This window comes from Chiloscyllium punctatum, chromosome 10 (genome assembly GCF_047496795.1).
Source record: "Chiloscyllium punctatum isolate Juve2018m chromosome 10, sChiPun1.3, whole genome shotgun sequence".
In the NCBI taxonomy this organism is placed as follows: Eukaryota; Metazoa; Chordata; class Chondrichthyes; order Orectolobiformes; family Hemiscylliidae; genus Chiloscyllium; species Chiloscyllium punctatum.
Genome location: NC_092748.1, coordinates 70,797,701 through 70,818,950, shown reverse-complemented (window position 1 = coordinate 70,818,950; position 21,250 = coordinate 70,797,701). Strand labels below are relative to the sequence as shown.

The 21,250-nt window shown below is 40.0% G+C and overlaps 1 protein-coding gene across 1 annotated transcript in view; it reads left to right on the top strand.

Annotated features, from left to right (window-relative positions):
- LOC140482276 (voltage-gated inwardly rectifying potassium channel KCNH7) overlaps positions 1-21,250 on the top strand; it is a 464,373-nt gene that overhangs the window by 358,653 nt on the left and 84,470 nt on the right. Inside the window, exon 8 of the mRNA XM_072579472.1 lies at positions 9,642-10,067. Coding sequence (XP_072435573.1) covers positions 9,642-10,067 — 426 coding nt within the window. The remainder of the gene's footprint in view (positions 1-9,641; positions 10,068-21,250) is intronic.

Below are 21,250 nucleotides of genomic sequence, written 5' to 3'. Positions count from 1 at the left end.
AGAAATAGAAACAAGAGTTGGTCATTTGGCTCATCGAGCAGCCCTGGCATTCATGAGGATCATGGCTGATTTGACATTCTTTACATCCATTTTCCTGCCCTTTCCCCATAATCCTTGATTCCCCCTATTGATCAAGCATCTATCTACTTTAACCACAAATATAGACAAGGATTCTGCCACACAGCTCTCTGAGGCAAGGAGCTCCAAAGGTTCACAACTCTCTGAGAGAAGAAATTATTCCTCATCTCAACCTTATTTTAAGACTGTGCCCTCTCGTTCTAGACCCCTAGAGGGGAAACATCCTCTAAGTTTTTACCCTGTCAGGCCCCTTAAGAATCCAATGTGTTTCAATGAGATCACCTCTCATTCTTCTAAACTCCAGTGAGTAAAGTCCCAACCAGTTTAGTCTTTTCTCATAAGACAGTCCCTCTACACCAAAGATCATCCCAGTTAACCTTCTCCAAACTATATGTTAAATCTACATGCTACTCCTTTAGTTAATGGTTTGTCTCAATGTTGATAGACAGATGCACACAGCTCTTTTCTTCCCAATTCTTACCATCTGCCTACATATGCATGATGCATTGCTAGAAAGAAGGAAGAAAACAGTACAGGAACATGATTATTGAGCAGATAGACAGTTATCCAACTTGAACCAGGAAAAAACACACAGTATTTTTTTGTGCAAATACCTGGGTTCATGGAAATACATAACATTGCCTAGGTCATATGACATTGTAATGAGCAGTGGCCAAAACACGTGAAGTCCTGTTTGAACTGCATATTACTAACCATTCATTACACTGAATGACAAATTAGATTCTGAAGGTATCATGCCAGCCTACATTTACATATCTACAATAAATTGATTACATCCATCACAATGAAAGAAAACACCCACCATGTGAAGCTGCAAATAGAACCCAAATCTCAGATTGACATATAAAAATCAAAACTCTCTTCTGAAATAATGCCTTCAGATCTTTTCCATCTACCCAAAAGGGCAGAAGGAGCCTATCCATTAGACTGCACCACCAAAAGTGCACTAAATCTCAGCAGTGCACTGGATTGTCAGCTTTGGCTTTATTGCACTTAAGCCTTGGAATGGGGCTTTAACCTAGGAGCTTCTGTGGTTTAGAGGTGGGAGTATTACCAACTAAGCAAAAACTAATACAACTATTTCTCTGACGGAATGATTTAATTCATCCCAGTCTCCCACACTTCCCCATTCCTGAGTATTTTTGTTTCACAAAAGCACTTCCAGAAAGGAATCTTACTTTAATTAAACAGTAAATGTTGGAGAAACTCAGTAGGTCTGGCAGCATTTGTGGAGGCACAAACGTTTAAGTCCAATGTGACTCATCTCAGAGGAAAGAGCCAGAAGAATACTCATATTGGACTTGAAACATTAACTTTGTTTCTCCATCTACAGATGTTACCAGACCGGCAGTTTCTCCAGCAGTTTCTGTTTTTATTTCAGATCTCCAACATCCACAGTACCTTGTTTTTATTTTATTATGTTAATGTAGATTTTAAAAGCAATTAGAATAGGGTGGTTAAATTGCAAATAAGCTCTGAATTGAACTTGTTTCCTAAATCTGAAAATGGCAAATATTCATTAACATTTCCTGGTAATCAATGAACAACACAATTCCACTAGTTTTAGAAGTTCTTGATCCTAGATTGATCTTTCCTTCTAATCCTGTACAGACAGAAATAAAAAATAGAATGAAATCATTCACTGACAATCGAGTTTACAAGCAGAAATTGTCCAGGATAGATTTTTACTCACAAACAAATGAAGTAAGCCATGCATTTTCTCAAGCTTTCTCTGCCATTTAATAAGATCATGGATATCCTCTTCACATCTTACTCTCCTATATTTACACACTGTTGCTATTGACATCAGTGGCAGGGTTAGTGATTATGGTGCCTGTCAAACAGACTTCTTTGACCTGGATAGTGTCAAGTTTCTTGCTGGAGCTGCAGTCATCCAAGCAACTGAAGAGTATTCCATCACACTCCTGACTGGAATGAGGCAGATTTTGGGAGGTCAAGAAGTGAATTAGTCACTGTAATCTTCTGAGCCTTTGACCTGCTCTTGTGGCTGTGATATTTATATGGATAGTCAATTCAGTTTCTGATAACCACCAGGATATTGATAGGGAGGATTCAATTATGGTACTGCCATTAAATGTCAAGAGGTGGTGGTTAGATTGCCTCTAATTGGAGATGGCAATTGCTTGCTATTAAGGTGGTACAAATGTTACTTGCTCCTTGTCAGCTCAAATTAGGTATTATCCAAATCTTATTGCATTTGGAAATGGACTGCCTCTATATCTGAGGAGTTGCAAATGGTGCTGAATATTGTGCAATCATCTGCAAACATGCTTACTTCTAATTTTATGATGGAGAGGACATTGATGAAGCAGATGAAGATCATTGGGGTTCAGAAACTACCCTTAGGAACTCTTGCAGAGATGTCCTGAGTTAAGATGCTTGATCTCTGACAACCACAACCACACAGCCATCTTCCTTTGTACCAGATATGATATCAACCACCAGAGGGTTTTCTGCCAATACCCATTAATTCTAGTTTTAGTAAGGTTCCTTAATGCCACACTCAGTCATATTGGCCCTGGTGTCAAGGGATGGCACTCTTACCTCACCTTTGAAATTCAGCTCTTTTGTCTATGTTTGAACCAAGGCTATAATGAGGGCAGGGGTGAGTGGCACTGGAGGAATCCAAGCTAACCAGTGTGAGCAGATTGTGGCTAAACAAGTGCTGCTTGATGGCACCATTCAAGACACCTTCCATCTTTTTACTGATGATTGAGAGTAGACTGATCAGGTAATAATTGACTGTTGGATAGGTCTTGTATATTGTGCACATGACATACCTGGGCATGTTTGCACATCGTCAGCAAGATGCCCAGTATATTAGCTGTACTGGAACAGTTTGACTAGGACTGCAGCAAGTTCTGAAGTACGAGTTTTCAGTACTATTGCTGGAATGCTATCAGGGCACATAGCTTTTGCAGTATCCAATGTCTCCAAATATATCTTGATACTAATGGAATGAATTGAAATAGGCTGTTGTGTACAGTTTTGATCTCCTTACCTAAACAAGAGTGTATTGATACACTCTTTGTCAGACAAACAAGACTGATTCTTGGAATAATAGACTTATCTGACATGGCACAATTGAGTTCACCAGCCTATATTTCTTAGTCCTTAGAACAACGAGAGGTGATCTCATCAAAGGATATGCAATTCATAAAAGATTTGAAACTGATAGATTGTTTTGCCTGGCTAAGGAATCTAGAACATGGCTCAGAATCTAGTCATGGCTCAGAATAAGAAACATTTCTCTACTCAAAGTGTTGTGAATATTTAGAATCCTTTAATTCAGAGAGCTGTGAATACTCAGATTGTAGAGTATATTCAAGATGGAGGTGAATAGAAAGCTGGGTACTAAGAAAATTCAGGGATTTAGGAATGTCAAGAGAAGGTGGAGTTGAGATATAGGGCCAAATGATCTGTTCCTGCTCCTCTTTTTTTGTTTTTATTTTGTTCAATAATAAAGGCAAAATCTATGACTTGCCTCAAAACCTGTAACAATGTGGAACATTCTTTTGTTCGAGAAACATCATGTCACAATAAATGATTTCTCCTCTGATATTTTCTATGTAATCTATGCCGGAAGCTTTTTACTGTTTTGAATTTGTGAGTATTATGAGTGAGAAATTGAGGGAAACCCATGTTTATTTTGAGTGGCTGTGATATGCTTCAGCAAGTTGCTCTTTGCAGTCATGAGACGAGTAGAGATAATTGAGATGAAAAATGATATTCAGTGTAGTGCACGTAGGTGGAAACTGCTGAGACAGAATAAAGAAAGTGAAGACAGTTCCAATATATATATTTGTGTTAAGGGCTTCCAATTTAACCAGCATGCCAGTATAGTAAAAATCTTTCATACACTATGCGATAATGTACACCCCTTGGCAAACACAATGCAAAATATTTGCATTACAAAGTTCCAATTACATTTTTCGCCACAGCATTTATTTGATAATTTATCCAATTTTACTTTTAGGTTACCAACTTCATTTAATTTAATGATTCTCGCAACAGCTTATAAACCTGGCATCGGACAGGAATCGTCTAGATTATTTCAACATTCAGTACTTAGATTGCAGAATAATATGTTCTTTAACTGTCTTGGTGTCTAATATAGGCCAGAATTTTACACCCCATGGGAGGGAGCCAACAGTTGTGGTGAGGCTATTGGAGGTTATACTATGCTTGTCACCTCCCCACTACTGCAACTATTTTAACATTTGGAGGAAATAGTTAAGGGGCAGTCTGACCACTGTAGACTCAACTAAGAGTCAATGAAGGGCCCACTGCTCATATTTTATTAATAATGCAGGAATGTTCATGCCACGTTGACAGGCTATCACACTGGCATTGATAGACCGACTGCTGGTTGTATAGGGCAGTGGGAGTCCTCCTATTTGGGCACTCTCACCACAGAGAGTTTGAATTGTTATAACAATACATAAATGTTTTCTCCCCTCATTAGATTCATGGCTGCAGTCCATGCCATTATGGTTGAGACATGCAGAAATCCATCATCATGTTGCAAACCATACAAATCAAGGGACTGACATATCCATATGAGTGAAAGGCATTTTGGCAACTAGTAAAGGAAGGTGGTGGTGACTGCTGAGGTTCAATCATCTGACCATCCCAGGCTGTTACTGCAATAGGATCCTAGATCAAGCCATTTTCAGCTGCTTTGTCAAAGACTTGCTCTCTATCACATGATCAGTATTGGTTTGTTTGCTGATGACTACACCTTGTTCAACACCGTTAGCATCTCCTCAGATACTGAAGCAGATATGTACAAATGCAGAATGACCTTAAGAATGTTACAGTTTTGACTGACAAGTGATAAATAACATTTGCACCACAAAAGGATCAGGGAATGTCCAAATGCAAAAAAAAATGAATCTAACCATCTCCTTTGAAATCTATTGCTAAGACCCTAATGTTGCCATTAACCAGATACTTAAATGGACCTGCACATAAATACTGAGGCTACAGGTGCAATTTAGAGGCTGAGCATTAGAGATCACATCGAAACCTCTGAACATTCCAACAGGGTAAATGCAGGAATATTCCTGATGACTGGAAAGTCCAGAACTAGGGGTCACAGTCAAAGGATATGGGGCAGGCCATTCAGTACTGAGATGACGAGAAATTTCTTCACTTCAAGAATGGTAGGCCTGTGTAATTCTACCACAGAAAATAGTTAAGCCCAAACCATTGAATGTTTTCAAGGGAGTATTAGATAGAGTCTTAGAACTAAAAAAGATCAAGGGTTATGGTGGGGACCAAGTCGAACAGAGTAATGTTTGGATGATCAGCCATGATTGTATTAGATGGCAAAGCATGGCCACAAAGCCAATTGGCTGACTCCTGCTATTTTCTGTGTAATTCCGTAACAAGCAACTCACCTTCTCCCATCAAAGACTATCCACTATCTAAAAGGCACAAGTCAGAAGTATGATGGAATACTCTCCATTTGCCTGGATGAATGCTGCTCCAACAACCCTCAAGAAGCTCAACACCACTCAGGGAACAAAAGCCATTTCAGTCAGCATTCCATCCACATCATTCAGGACACACTCCCTCCATGACCAACATACAGTGCCAACACTGTGTACCAAGTACAAGATGCTATGCAGCATCTCACCAATCCTCTTTCAGCAGCACCTAGCAAGCCTAAATTCTTCACCATCTCGAAGGATAAAGGCAGCAAACAGAGGAACATCACCACCTACAAGCTCACTTCCAAGTCATTGACTAACCTGACTTGGTTCTAATTTGTCTTTCTTTCAGTGTCATTGGCCAAAAGCCTGAAACTCTATTCCTAACAACACCTAATGAATACCTGCATTAAATGAACTGCTATGGTTCAAAAAGATGAGTTCATCATCGTACTGAGTCCCCAATTAGGGATGAACAAAAAAAATCTTGCTAGTTGTGCTCCCATAGTATGAAAATATCAAAGAGAAAAAACTTCCATGCCATTATTTTGTAAAACTGTTGAGGATGGTGCTTTGGTTAAATGCTGTTGCAAAACAAAATTGATCATTGGAAGCTGTAAATGATCATAAAGATTACAAGGAGCAGAGCCAGTTGTTATCCCAGGTTAGATCCTGATGAGAGATGGTGTGGAATGTTGGTGGATAATTTGTCAGATCCAGAAAACCAGGAGGGTATAACTAGTGGTATAGAGTTGGATGGATTTGCAGTGGACGAGTGCAGTGTTTGATCTGTCTTTAATGTAGTCCTTAGTTGATCAGTCTTCATGCTGCCACAAGATTGAGAATTTGGGAGTTCTGCATGACACTGCTGAAAGGCTACTTCCTTCGACAGTCCTGTCTCCATTCTTAGAATGCTGCATCTCGGTACCTACCTTACCTAAGTGCAGAGAGTTCAAAAAAACTCATTTATTTATGCGCTATTTGCATTATATTTTTCTCTGGGACACCATTTTCTAAGGTAGATTATTCCATCTTCTTCTGATGTTACATCATCTTATATGTCATCATTCATTAACATGTATTTTAATTAAGTAAGATCATAAACAACCCTGCACACAGCCCCCTAGGTTTCTCTCAATTTCAACTGTTTCACCACTTAGATCAGAGAACCCCTACAGTGTGGAAATAAGCCATTCAACCCATTGAGTCCATACTGACCCTCCAAAGAGCATCCCTCCCAGACCCAATCCTTACCCTTTCTCCCTAACCCCACATTTCCCCATGGCTAATCCACCAAGCCTGGACATTATGGACAATTTAGCATGATCAATCCACCTTACCTGCACTGAACTGTGGGAGGAAGCAGAGCACCTAGTTTCTTTAAACAATTGACATTCTCACTTCGTATTCATCCCACCACCACTATCCGTATCACCACAAAGTCCAAACATCAGGAGGCAAGTCTTTTTTTTTTCTTTTGAGCCAGTAATCTAAACTGAGGAGACTCTAAATCTCCTGGTTATATTTTTTTTCAGTACAGAGTCAGTCCCCTAAACTGAGGAGACTCTAAATTTCTTGGGGGGATTTTTTTCCCTAAATACCCCCACACAACCACCCAACTGTGGTAGTGCTTATTTTTAGGAGTCAAGTCTTTGTGGAACTTTCACATCTTGCCCTAATCTTGTCCTCATTATTGCCGAATTAAGACAATAGCAGGACTGTTTGAACTGAGAGGTGAGTGATCTAGTTCTGTTATCATTTTCCCACATTTCATTGCAGTTGTACATGCTCTTGCTGCTTCAATATTGTTGGAAATGCTTCTTCTACAATTTGCACATGCAACTCTCTCAGGGCCTTTTTCATTTTCAAACTGCTGCATCTGGAGCAGCGACTCAACTGGTATAGCCACCAAGCTTCAGTGGATTTCTGCTTGAGATAAATCTTCTAATATTTTATCCTTGCAATATGCTGCTGATGCTTCTTGCAAATTTTGGTCTGTACTTCTCCAGCACTACTCTAATCTAGACTCTAGTTTCCAGCATCTGCAGTCATTGTTTTTACCTCGAATATAGAGCAAATTATAGTCACTGTCAGAATATCTATACGGATACAATACTTAGTTGATCACTCCTTATGGTTGCCATCAGGTATAGGACTCAGGATTCATAATTGTGTTGCTGAGATACTGCTTTCTAAGACTACCATCTCTCCACTCTGGATGTACCCTATCTAGATTTCTGTCTCACGTCACTAACATACGCAGTCTCATAAGCAGCAGGGCCAATAAAACATATCAGGCTCTTGCTGATTGAAACAAGGAGCTAGAGAATACTGCCAGTTGACCTCAGCAAGAAGAAAGGTGATGCATGAACTAAGAGTGATACAGAATCAGATATAGGACATGGGTTGGGAAGTCAGTTTAGAAGTTAATGGAAAACCTAAAACAAAACCCTGCAGCTGCTGGCAATCAAGAACAGTGGCCCTCCTTAAATATTTCCAACATGTGCTGTTTTTTCCTCTTTGAACTTATTGGAAATGTTGGCATTGCAGTTGACAAATGATTAGATGAGAGTTTTAATGGCATTGCAGGTGAAGTACAGCTGGGGTTAGTGAACAGTGGTGGGGATAGTAAGTCTTGGTGACAAGTTGGATACGTTTGAAGCTCAGCTCAGAATCAAGTGGGACACCATGTTTTTACACAGCTCCCCAGCTTGAGTAGGACTATGATTTGGGCTTGAAAATAAGTTGAAAGGTACAAAAATGTTAATGGTGGAAATGTGTACGACAACTATTCCAAGTGTAAGGGAATGCATGTAAAAAGCAAAAAGAGGAAAACAAACTAACTGAGAGAAAAATAAGGAAAAGAGACGACTCTTAATTTTGTCCAGTAGCAATACTACGAGAGATGAACTTGTATATTTTTAATTCACAGAAATGTATAACTTCAGATGCTTTACATTAAATCTGGAGGATATTTTTACCATCTGATTTTTGTTTAATAACTTTGAATATCATAGTGACATTACTGCCATCTAGAGGAAAATAGTATAATTTTTCCACTTCCAAAGTTATGTTGGAAAAATAAGCAAATAAATATTGCACTGTTCAAAGCTCTTGATCTCTCTCAGACTGAAACCTTGAAGTCTTGTTTAACTCATAATGGGAAGCTGCTGGAAACAGCCACCAGTCCAATGTAGGATTGGGATTTGGAGGCCAAATCTATGTTAACTGCCAAGTACCTCACTTGAGAGCCAGAGGCTGTTTCTGGCTGCTGGCTGTCAGGAATGGTCAAAAATTGGGTATCCCAAAAGCCAGAAAGAGTCTGCCAGCAGTAAGGTAAGTCATGGAAAAGCAGGGATGTCTGTTTCACGTGTGGTGTGAATGGGCAAGATAGGAATAGCAGATTTCCCTAAGAAATCTTTCAACACCTGGAACAGGACTCCTATTCTTCCCAGACTTTGTGAGGATTTTTAAAAAGTACCTCAACGGGCTTGGCTGCTTTCCTGATACATCGTGGGCAGCTCTGGAACAGTTTAAAATGACAATAACATCCCCTGTACATAACAGGATCTTCTCCTTTATTTATAAGTGAGTTTGCAATTGAAGCCCAGCAGGAAGCTTATTGGCATGAACAGATTGGGCAATGGAGCCATTTCATTTTAACTGCTCCTGCACTCCTTTTCTGTCAATAGGGGAGTTGCAATTCTCCCTCAATTCTACCAGAACTATTTAAGCCTTCTCTCCCTCTTTTCCAACAAACTAACTTCTGGGTCAATTGTACCTTTCAAGACAGTAAGTTTTCAAGAAATTTGGATTCAAGTAAATAGATTTCAGTGTGAATAGAGAATAGCAAAGACAGACTCAAAAGGCTGAATGGTCTATGAATATCCTGTGTACCCGAGAAAAAAGATTTTTAAAATCTTATATTGTAAATAATATGCGATCATATATTTTCTGGTTGAATTATAATTATTTCTTCAGTAACTGTCAACCTTACAATGGAAATCTTTATCAATAATAAAGATAAATTGGGTTAACCTAAAAGTATTGATCATTTTGACATTATTCCATTTCTGCACCCTACAGGTTCTATCCCTGGGAGCTGACGTTTTACCAGAATACAAGCTTCAAACTCCTCGCATCCACAAGCTCACCATCCTACACTATAGTCCTTTCAAGGCTGTGTGGGACTGGCTAATTCTGCTACTAGTAATTTATACAGCAATCTTCACTCCCTATTCTGCAGCCTTTTTACTTAATGACAGGGAGGAACAAAAGAGAAGAGAGTGTGGATATTCCTGCAGCCCATTGAATGTTGTAGATTTAATAGTGGATATTATGTTCATTATTGATATTCTAATAAACTTCAGAACAACATATGTAAATCAAAATGAAGAAGTGGTTAGTCATCCAGCAAAAATTGCAATTCACTACTTCAAAGGCTGGTTCCTCATTGACATGGTTGCTGCTATACCTTTTGACCTGCTGATTTTTGGATCTGGGTCAGATGAAGTAAGTCTTAACTACTACAATTAGCTTCATATTTATAGAAAATAAAATTCTAAAAGCATCAGAATGTTTAGAATTTCAAGATGAAGGGTAAAAAGTATTTTCTTTGTCTGAGATTGGCTTAACTTTTCCACTCAGTAAAATATCTAAATTTACTATTCACTGTGAACAGGAGGAAACGTGTGGTGTTATTTGCTGGTGTTACAAGTAAAACTTGTGAAATCAGAAACCTAGCTATATTATATCTTATGCCCTAATAGATGGGTTGGCATGTATTATTCAAAGTAACTTTTAACTTAATCAGGTAGGTTCCATGCTCAAGAAAAAATGTTTTTTTTTCTAGACTGGCATAAGAAAGTACCAAATTTACCACTTGAAGTTCAATTCAAAAGTAAAATGGTGCTAGCTGCGGATGGTTTATATCAAGCATTTAGATGTAAATGGATTTAAATCTGCTGTTAAATGTTTCAAATCTGTGACCCCTGCAGCTTGGTTTAATGTGTCAGCAGCTGCAATCCTAAGGATGGAGTAGTGATGAGCAACAGAGTTTCTGAGGGCAGAATTGATCTTAATTCAAAGGTCTCCAGAATTAACTTTACTAAGCTAAAGAACCTTAAAGTCAAAGTTACAATCCGACAAAAAATTCAAGCGAACTTGAAACTCCCCTTTGTCTCCACGAACATGGAGAAATTCTTGAATACAAATAATATCCAAATTTGTTGGAACATTGGACACTTTCCCAGGATTAGGTATGTGCTCAGCATTAGACTGCAGTAAATGAATAAGTGTTTGCTGTATAAATGCTATTAATGTTTACTACTGTGATCTACTTGAGTGATGGAATCAGGCTTAAAAAATGAATGCCCAACTTCTGTTCCAATGTCCTGGATGCTTTGGAATTTTCCAACTGTGGTTACAGCTACAGGTGAGCAATGACTCGTTCACCATCCTGTTGAACTAAGCCACTTGTTGGAGTTTTGTCCTTTTCTTATTGTCATAGTATTGATATGGCTCATCTAGCTAACTTTGGTAAATGGTGATCCCAAGAGGTTGATGTGAGGAACTTCATGATGGTGGTGACTGTAAGGTTGTCAGCCCAAATATCATTACTAGCTTCTTGCACGTTGCCGTGGAATGCTCCCTTGAATGCATGATAATGAGTGCTAAAATTATGAAGAAATATCATTGGGGAAATAGCTGAATATTGAGGTAAAAACAATGACTGCAGATGCTGGAAACCAGATTCTGGATTAGTGGTGCTGGAAGAGCACAGCAGTTCAGGCAGCATCCAAGTAGCTTCAAAATTGACATTTTGCCCAAAACGTCGATTTTGAAGCTACTTGGATGCTACCTGAACTGCTGTGCTCTTCCAGCTCCACTAATCCAGAAAATATCTGAATATTGTTAGGCTAAGGATGTTTTACTTAAAAAAAAACTCCTGATGCAATGTCCTATGTGATGATTGGTCTTCAACAACCATAATGAACTTCCTTTGCATCAAGTATGACTCCAACCACTGGAGATATTTCCTCTTGATGCATTTAGATTTCAATGTTGGCACAGTTTCTTAGTGACATACAAGCTGAATGCTGCTTTGACCTCAAGACAAGTCATTATCATTTCTCCTCTGGCATTCACCTATTCTTCCAAAACAGGATAAAGGCTGTAACAAATTGTTTTGCCAGCTTCAATGTTTCAGTTGACTTTTATTGAGTAAATATTGTTTGATGGCAGTTTAGATGTTTACTTCTACCATTTTACTCATAATTGCAAGAAGGCTGACAGATCAGTAATTGGTAGACTAATGGAGTTACATTGACCTTGCTTTTGGAGGAGTCACATGCTTGCTGCTGCTGCTGCCTCTGATCACCTGGAGGTTGCTGCCATTGCGCGCATGGCCCACTCTCGTTGCCATGCCAGTGGCAATGACCCCACCACAAAAGGCTTCCCTCTCCCAACAAATGCATTCTTATCTTGCAAAAACAACTTGCAAGGCTCAGCAGCACTTTGAAATCTGTACCTCGCAAAGATTCACCACCGTCATTGAGTTCCTTTACTTCAGTTTTCTACATGTCCCAGGTTGAAACTACTCGTCTTCTAGAAAATTCATTTGGTTGATCATAACCTCCTTTTATGCCTGTAGCACCCTCATCCTGATACTGCTTCAGCAGTTCTCTATCTCCAGTCTGGGCCCAGCTGCTAGGTCTCTTGCCAGACCCAGCCTCTGGGCCTCCTGCTAGCCATAGCTTCTATCCTGCCCCCCAGCTGCCGGTGTCGGGGGCCCCATGTTCCTTACTCTTAAGTCTGGCCCCATCCTCCACAACAGCTCTCACCATCATAGCCCCACTCAACCCGCACCAGGGTGGAATTTCAGGAGGAAGTAGAGTAGGATTCCATTTATGGTCATTTTGGCTGATAGTTACATTGCAAAGTTAAAAATCACACAACACCAGGTTATAGTCCAACAGGTTTAATTGGAAGCACACTAGCTTTCAGAGCGTGGCACCAAAATCTAGTGTGCTTCCAATTAAACCTGTTGGACTATAACCTGGTGTTGTGTGATTTTTAACTTTGTCCACCCCAGTCCAACACCAGCATCTCCAAATCATGAGTTACATTGCAAGCATTTCAGCCAGTCTCCCGATTGCAGTCTCTGCAGTTCGGCTTTACGTCCTACCGACTCTCCAATCTGAAGCAGGTATCCTGCAAACATCCACGGTCAACTTCAAAGTTAACGTCCATACATGGTATCCCCACAGAAAATAACAATTGATATTTTCCAATGTCACTCCAGAATCATTTGCCTAATATTTAAGTGTTCTCTCCGAAATATGAAGCAACAAAGATGTGCAGGCCCGGTGAATTGGCCATGCTAAATTGCCCGTAGTGTTAGGTAAGGGGTAAATGTAGGGGTATGGGTGGGTTGCACTTCAGTGGGTCGGTGTGGACTTGTTGGGCCGAAGGGCCTGTTTCCACACTGTAATGTAATGTAATCTAATCTAATTCCTGCAATACCAAGGAATGACCTACCAAGTGAAAGCCAAGCTAGAGGTACTCTGTTGTAAGACTCCTTTTTGGAAACTGATAGGCGGAGGTATTAGGTTTCAATGTCTCCTGTCAAGATGGGATCAGCTAGGTAAAAACAATGACTGCAGATGCTGGAAACCAGATTCTGGATTACAGCGGTGCTGGAAAAGCACAGCAGTTCAGACAGCATCCAAGGAGCGGGAAAATCAACATTTCGGGCAAAAGCCCTTCATCAGGAATACTTGATGAAGGGCTTTTGCCTAAAACATTGAGTTTCCTGCTCCTTGGATGCTGTCTGAACTGCTGTGCTTTTCCAGCACCACTCTAATCCAGAAAGATGGGATCAGCTAACCAGTGCTGAGTGATTTTGCGGATGTATGCCAAAGTGGCACTCGTATAAATGCAGAATGAAATGTACTTCGATAATGCTTTTCATTTATTCTTTCAATGTGGATGATCAAACTGACTAATTTATCTCAGTGAAAATGGTGAATGGCAGAGAAAGGTGGTACCTCTGGAGGAAGAGGGAAAATTCCTGCTCAACATTTTGGGATTGGATGAGTCTGTGTAGTCCTTGGAACACAATGAATAGAGCTCCATCTAGAATTTACCAGTTGATTTGAAATGAACACTGCAGCTTAGCTTGTTAATTTTGCAATGTGATGGATTTTCTTGCCATTTTGGTGGACGGGTTTCAGCAACAATATCAATTGTTCACCATCTTGGTTGGTATGAGTGTCATTTGTGCTGTTTAGCGAAATTTTAATTTACATATCGAGTGCAAATAATCCATATAACATCACTGTCAGAGAAGTGGATGAAGACACTTACTTTGCAGCATTGTTGCTGGTCTCTAACTCTGGTCTCCTCAAATGTTGTGGTTGCTTGTTGACAGAGACTTATACATCTGGATCTATCCAGCAAATCTTTTTTCCCAATGTAGTGGTAACTACTTTCAATCTCAGCAATGGGCTTTTAGCACATCTTTGTATTTCAGTTTGGGGCATCCTATGGTGCAGGTTCCTGTACTCAGCAGGATGTAGAATATCACTGTGCTGAATTCCTCCATGCTAACCATATTTCTGACTGAGGAATGCTGATGTGCCTCATCAGCTATCTTCCTTGTTACCAATGCAATCAACAAAGGCTACATAATGCTTCAGTTCTGATTGCCATCTATGTTTTTAGTCACGCACTCATGTAAAACAAAAAAAAAATTGAACAGTACAGCACAGGAATAGGCCCTTCAGCCCACCATGTCTGCTCAGACTATGATGCCATTTTAAACTAATCCCATTTGTTGTACATGGTCCATATCCCTCTATTGTCTGCCTGTTTATATGTCTGTGTAAATCCCTTTGAAACATTGCTATTGTATCTACTTGTACCATCTCCACTGGCAGCATGTTCCAGGATTCTTCCGCCTTCTGTATAAAAAAACAGTGATGCATATCTCTTTTAAACTTACCCCCTCTCATCTTAAACCTATGTCCACTACTAAATGATATTTCCACCCTGAAAAAAAGACTCCAGATATCCACTCTAAAACAAACGTTTTATACAGCTGCAACATAACTTGTGGACTTTTATACTCAATGTCCTGACTAATGAAGGTAAGCATGCCATACAGTGTCTTTAACACTTTATCTATTAATGTTATCATTTTCAGGGAGCTATGGAGTTGCACCCCAAGATTTCTCTGTACATTAATGTACCTAAGGGTCCTATCATTTACTGTATACTTTCCTCTTACATTTAATCTCCCAAAATACATCACCTCACACCTGTCTGAATTAAGCTCTATTTCTCCACGCATCTTTCCAACTGATCTATATCCTGCTGCATCCTTTGACAACCTTCCTCTCAATCCACAATTCCACCAGTTTTCATGTTGTCTGCAAGCTTACTAATCAGGCCATCTAAATCATTTATATATATATTACAAACAAGGTCTCAGCACTGATCCTTATGGAATATCATTAATCACAGACCTCCAGTCAGGAAAACACCCCTCCACAACTATCTGCTGTCTTCTCTGACTCAAGCCAATTTTGTATCACTGTGACTTTGACTCTAAGACTCTATGACTCTTTCAGAATGGAAACAAACCCTTTGATCCAACTCATTCATGTCAACCAGGTATTTCAAACGTAACTAGTCCCATTTGCCTGCATTTGGTCCATATCCCACTAAACTTTTCCTGTTCATTTACCTGTCCAAAGTGTCCCCTCAGGTCCCTTTAAATCCTTTCCCTTGTCACCAAAAATCTATACTGTCTAGTTTTGGACTCCCCTACCTTTGGAAAAAGACCCTGGTTATTCACTGTTTCTATACTTATTGCCTCTAACAATTTTATAAACCTCTATAAGGTCACCCTCAGCGTCCGACGTTATAACAACAGACAAATCTAATATACTTAAATTGGAAACAATAACTGAAAGGTTTTTTCACAAATTTCTCTCTATGAAACGTTACTCTTGACCAAGAACCTAACTCCAAATATTTTGCTGTTGCAGAAGTCAAAGCATTTTGCTTTCATGCACTGACTCATTTAATTTTCTGGAGCTGATGGAAAAGGGTCAATCTTGGCATTGAAAATATTCACATCATTTCAATGGAACATGAGGAACAACACAATCAAACTCATAGTTTTAAAGTTGGAAGATTGGGATTGTTAATCCCACCTCAGGGTTTTGGAGTTTAGGTGAAGAAGCTCCTAATTTGATCAACAATCACAAATGCAAGCTATTTGGCCCTCTCCCATCACTAAACCATTTTGTGGCTCTCCAATGGTAACTGTCATGATCTCTTCCTTGAAAGATAATACTCATTGCATTCATGTTGAAGTGCTTTAAAGCTCTCCATTCCTATAATATTGCTGTGATATAAGCAGCCAAAGACATAATTGGATTACAAATTATACAACAATTATGATATAAATGAGAACAAGTTAATGTTTAGACATTTGGAATACGCTAAATTTCAACATTTCAACTATGCGCTAAAGTTCCTCCAAACTCAAAAACCACTGCGCCTTTGTTTTTCCCCTAACTGTCAGTGTTTTACTTAAAAATACAATTAATTTCGCAGAAGTTCTTCATTTCGCTTCCAAAGATACTCGGTGCCAACAGTTTTGTTTGTTCATCCTTAATGCTGCTCTTTTACCAAATGGGAGTAATGACTGAATGCAGCAATTAACTAAGCTTTGAAGTCTCTGGAAAAGACGAGATAAGGTCTGTTCTTTCCTAGTGATCAGTGCCAGGCCAACCTGGGTGCAAGTATTTAAAAGTATAAATACAGGTTGATCTGCATACTGAACCTGTGAGCAAATGAGGAAGAATGTCCAGTAACAGGTAGCATTTTGCTTCAGTACATTAATCTTCTGCACCAGCCTACCATGGGGCACCTTGTCAAATGCTTTAGGAAAATCCAGACAGACAACATCCTCTGCTTTACCCTCATAAAGCATCTTTGTCACTTCCTCAAAAACTCAATCAAATTTGTGAGGCAAGGACTCCCCGCACAAAGCCATGCTGACTTTGTATTTAGTCCATTCTTTACCAAATATGAGGAAATCCTGTCCCTAAGAATCTACTCCAATAATTTCCCTTCCACCGATGCACACTCAAAGATCTTTACATTAGACGTGTATCTACAGGTCGAGATGGACTGCATCCTCTTCAATCTGCAAAGTTTGTAAATACTAAGAATAGAAAGAGATTTAAATAGACTTTTTAAATAGAATAGAGTTTTCCATGTGATGATGGAATTGTGCCATCTTTCTTCCAATATTCATGTTCATGTCAGAGGAAATTATTCATGTACTAAAAAATGAGGCCTCATGGTGCGGTGTGCTGACTCTGAACTAGAAGTTTCATGTACAAGTCCCATTTTCTGACTTGTTGACCAAGGAAAATGTTTTCATAATTCAGCCAAACAGGTTAACTAGCGTCTTGTAAATCCTTCCAAATATGCCAATGGGAAGTGGCTCGAGCAAGAAAGAGTAACATGTAACACGGTATGTTGTCATGGCAACTCAAGCTTTGGGGGGGGTGGTGGGGTTGCTAGTTAAATCAGTTGACTGAATTGCTAATTGGGATCAGATTGCTGTCAACACATAGGGTTTAATCCCCATTGTGACTGAAGTAGGACAAGGAGGCAGATCCTGAAACTATTTTTTGGTGGAGTTCATTCAGCCAAAGATCAGAGAACACAAAATGACTCCTCACCAAAGGTGCATCCCACCAGTATGGTGAAATAATGTGAGGTGGAAGGGTTCAGTGAAAGACATTTTCTATTGTTTATCTTTTATTTACTTAGGGAAAGTTTGCACTCAGTCTTTGGTGTGCTAAACTGGCATATCTAAACTAAATTGTGTTGAAGTCATCCCTCATTGCAGTGACAACCATATTGAACTATGAAGTTTTAACATGAAACCTTTTCTTAATGGCTTTGGAATTCCTTTTCAAAGGTTGATAAGACTCTTCATTTACCATCACCACAATTTTTAGTGTTTTTTTGAAGTTCATGAACTGTCACAGAGATTTCTTTTTGGTATGTGGTGAAAGAGACTCTTTATAAAAAGCTGGCTCTGTCAGCTCAACTTCAGGCTGTTCATGTGACTCAAATCTTTTCATTCTGAACCTCACAAGAGAATACTACAACAGTCCACAATAGTTTGTGTGAGCATTCAATGCTTTGACAGTCTTATTTGCCAGCTGTGCTTCGAAAGGGCAGTAATATAAAATTAATATTACTTGCTGTGAAGAACAAATGGATATTTATTTTGGTCAATTTAAGTCTAAACCTCCAGCAGATATCATTTTGACAGCAATAAACTGTTGTTAACTCACCAATGAATTTGACATTTTAGTTACAATTCAAGTTAAAAATATTGACTTTCTATAAACGGAATGTTCTTTCAGTGAATAATGTACAACTTGAGATATACTCAGAAATCACACACATTTTCCACATTAATACCCAGAACTTTGACATTGCAGTGAGTGACATGAGTCTAAAGACTAGCCAGAGAGCAGAGATTTTGATTTATATCTCTCCAGAGTGATTACCAGTCATAATGTGCAGCCATTTTAAGAAAGCACAGAAATGGGGCAAAGTTTATCCACTGCATTGGAGAGAAAATCAGAGGCTGCAACTTCTCATGTGCACCCAACCAATTGGTTATTTACTCATGTTAACCGAAATCTGAACAGTGGATATATGCTTTCCAAAGATGTGCAAGTTAGGTGAATTGGCCTTGCTAAATTGCCCACAGTGTTAGGTGCATTAGTCAGAGGGAAATGAGTCTGGGTGGGTTACTCTTCGGAGGGTCAATGTGGGCCAAATGGCCTGTTTCCACATTGTAGGGAATCTAATCTAATCTTAAACTGAAAAAGGCCAGAGAGCAAGTAAAATTCTGCAAATCTTGCAATATTATAAAAAAGATTTAAAGATAAAGAAGTGTATTCCCAGTCATTTTGTAGCTACTGTTACAGATTGGAACTGTAGCTATAGGTGGCTTCTACCCAGCCATCTAGATGATGACAATTCCGAACATCAATCATCAAACACAGAGCATTTAAATGATGACTCCAGATCCCCCATTGCTCCTCCAGATCTCCATCTTGGACACCACTAACTATAATGTCAGAACATGCTTCGTGGGCAAAAGGCACATGCAGACAATCAACTGATGTTGGCATCAGACATATACCAGCTTCTCTGCATCATTTGACCCACTTCCATGCTGCATTTTAGAGCGCACCAGCAGCTCTCATTGCCAGGGAACTTTGCACATAGGGTTAGATACCCATGTCATGGTATACCTCAGAGCTCCTCATTGATCTCGTAGTACACACTCAATTTGCACTGCCTGGATGCTCACAACATCTCTGCCATGCCACGTCATGCCTTCTTTGCCACACCTTGCCTCTTTATGTTTCTCCCCCTCAGCCAGAGCTTAAAGGTAAATAGTCTTTCTGTGTTGGCGTGCTGATACAAAGCCATGCAGCTTCTCATAGTTGGCAATAGTGATCAGTTAAGAGGGTGAACATGTTTCTGTATATCATTATATTATTGCCAATCTCACTCTTCCACATGTGCCAGCAGCATATGCAGCTTGTCCTCCAACCAAATCATAGCTCAAAGTCTAACAGGAGTAGTCCTCAGTTAAGTCAAGGGAGATACATTCAGTCTGAGGTTCTGTTACAGTAAGTCAAAATCAGCCTCTGATATCAGTCCAGGGGTTTGGGTACAATCAGTTGGTTGCTTAGGACAGCCAAGTCAGGAATCGTCTGCAGTTTGGAGAGTGGGCCAGTGGAACCTGTCCAGGGAGTCATCATTTGGGGAGCTATGCAAAGATCAGTCAGAAGACTGAACAGCTATCTATCCAATTTGGCCAAGGGGGCAAGCCATAGTTAGTCCTGGGAGTTCATCCAGTAAAATGCAAGAGGGGATTAGAAAGAAGCTCAGCTGTGGAGTTTGAAGGCAGTATGTAGGATGCAGAGGGAATTCGGATTGTGAAGGGAGGCAACTCAATATTTAAGGGGGTGGAGAAAGGTGAAAAAGCATGGGAGGGAAAAGGGTAATGTAGGAAACAGGGTCAGTAATAGTCGGCAGGACCCTGGCTTTGATGGCTATATCTTGAATCAATATGACTATGGCTCAGAGGATGAAGTGTGGAGATAAACACTGAAATAAATTATTTGGATGGGAACATCAAAACTAATGAGGATGAGGGGGAAGGCTACAGAGAATACTTTGGTGGGGGTTAACCCAGAGTGAGATGCTAATAATGGAACTCACTGTGTTTCTTTCATGAAAATATCCACTGCTCAAAATGGATGAAAATGGCTGCCACCATAGCTCTTTCTGAGAGGGAGGGGGCTCCACCTTCGTGCAATATGAGTTTCTTCAAAGGACAATCACAGTAATCAGACAGCGGAGGAAAGACTCATCTTAGCATTAAATGTTACAAGTGAATCTTAGGCGTTGACCTGTGTGTGAAGCCCAGATATTGGTCATAAATATTCTTGACCACATTGTGCAGCATCAGGAGTCAAGCCCACTAATGTCTGTGATGCACAAGTAATATATTGCGCTCTGGAAAGATTGGCCATGATTGCCAAAGTAGCAGGCATTTTCTAACATCCGATGGCCAGCACACCTAAGACCATATTGGTGTTTTGCTATTCTGCACATTCAATCCTGTAGATGCAGCTATAAAATCATGTGCTCACATAGCTGACCAACAGTGAACATATGAACGTGGAAACATTTTCACAATGCAATTATTACCCATACCACCTATGTGCCCTCAGAAGGTCGTCGTTCTTTCCTTTCCATTTTTAGTCCATGTGGTCTCAGAATCCACAGCTAGAATAGAGAGAATCTGCCCTACCATTGACCCTACTGGCCTTAAAGTTTTGTTCAGGTGACCATTGGGCATTTAGGTCTTGAGGACGTAAACATGCTGAGCGTGTCCTGGCCAAAGGCAGATGCACAGTGCTCAGCTTGAATTCCCGCTAGCCTGAGGGCGGCAGCATAGTGGAGGTGGAAGTCCCAGCAATCTCTGGATTGTCCTGTGAGGAGAATTCTGAGGGGCCTGTATGTATTTCCTCCTCCATCTGGGTCCCTCTTCTCCATATGATTTGCTGTTGGAATGGCTAAATTGATGGAATGCTAATCCATGTAAATATCTAGCAAGCATTGGATATGTTGGACCTGGGTCTGAATAGCAGCTGCAAACCTGTCTGTGAAGGCAACTAGATGTTCACATGCCACTAACAGAGTCCCTCAAACTTTGAGGTAAAAACAATGACTGCAGATGCTGGAAAGCAAATACTGAATTAGTGATGCTGGAAGAGCACAGCAGTTCAGGCAGCATCCAACGAGCAGCGAAATCGACGTTTCGGGCAAAAGCCCTTCATCAGGAACCTGATGAAGGGCTTTTGCCCGAAACGTCAATTTCCCTCAAACTTTGAGTCAATTTTCCTAGTCCCTGTGACAAAGCTGCCTGCTACTCATCCATTTGCTTATAATTCCAATTACATTCAAAATTGCTGACACCATGGCACCCTCACTTGTCTGGAGATGTGCAGTTTGCTTTGCTTCCTTCTGTCTTCTGAGTGCCAGTGACCTAGGGCATTTCTTCCTTT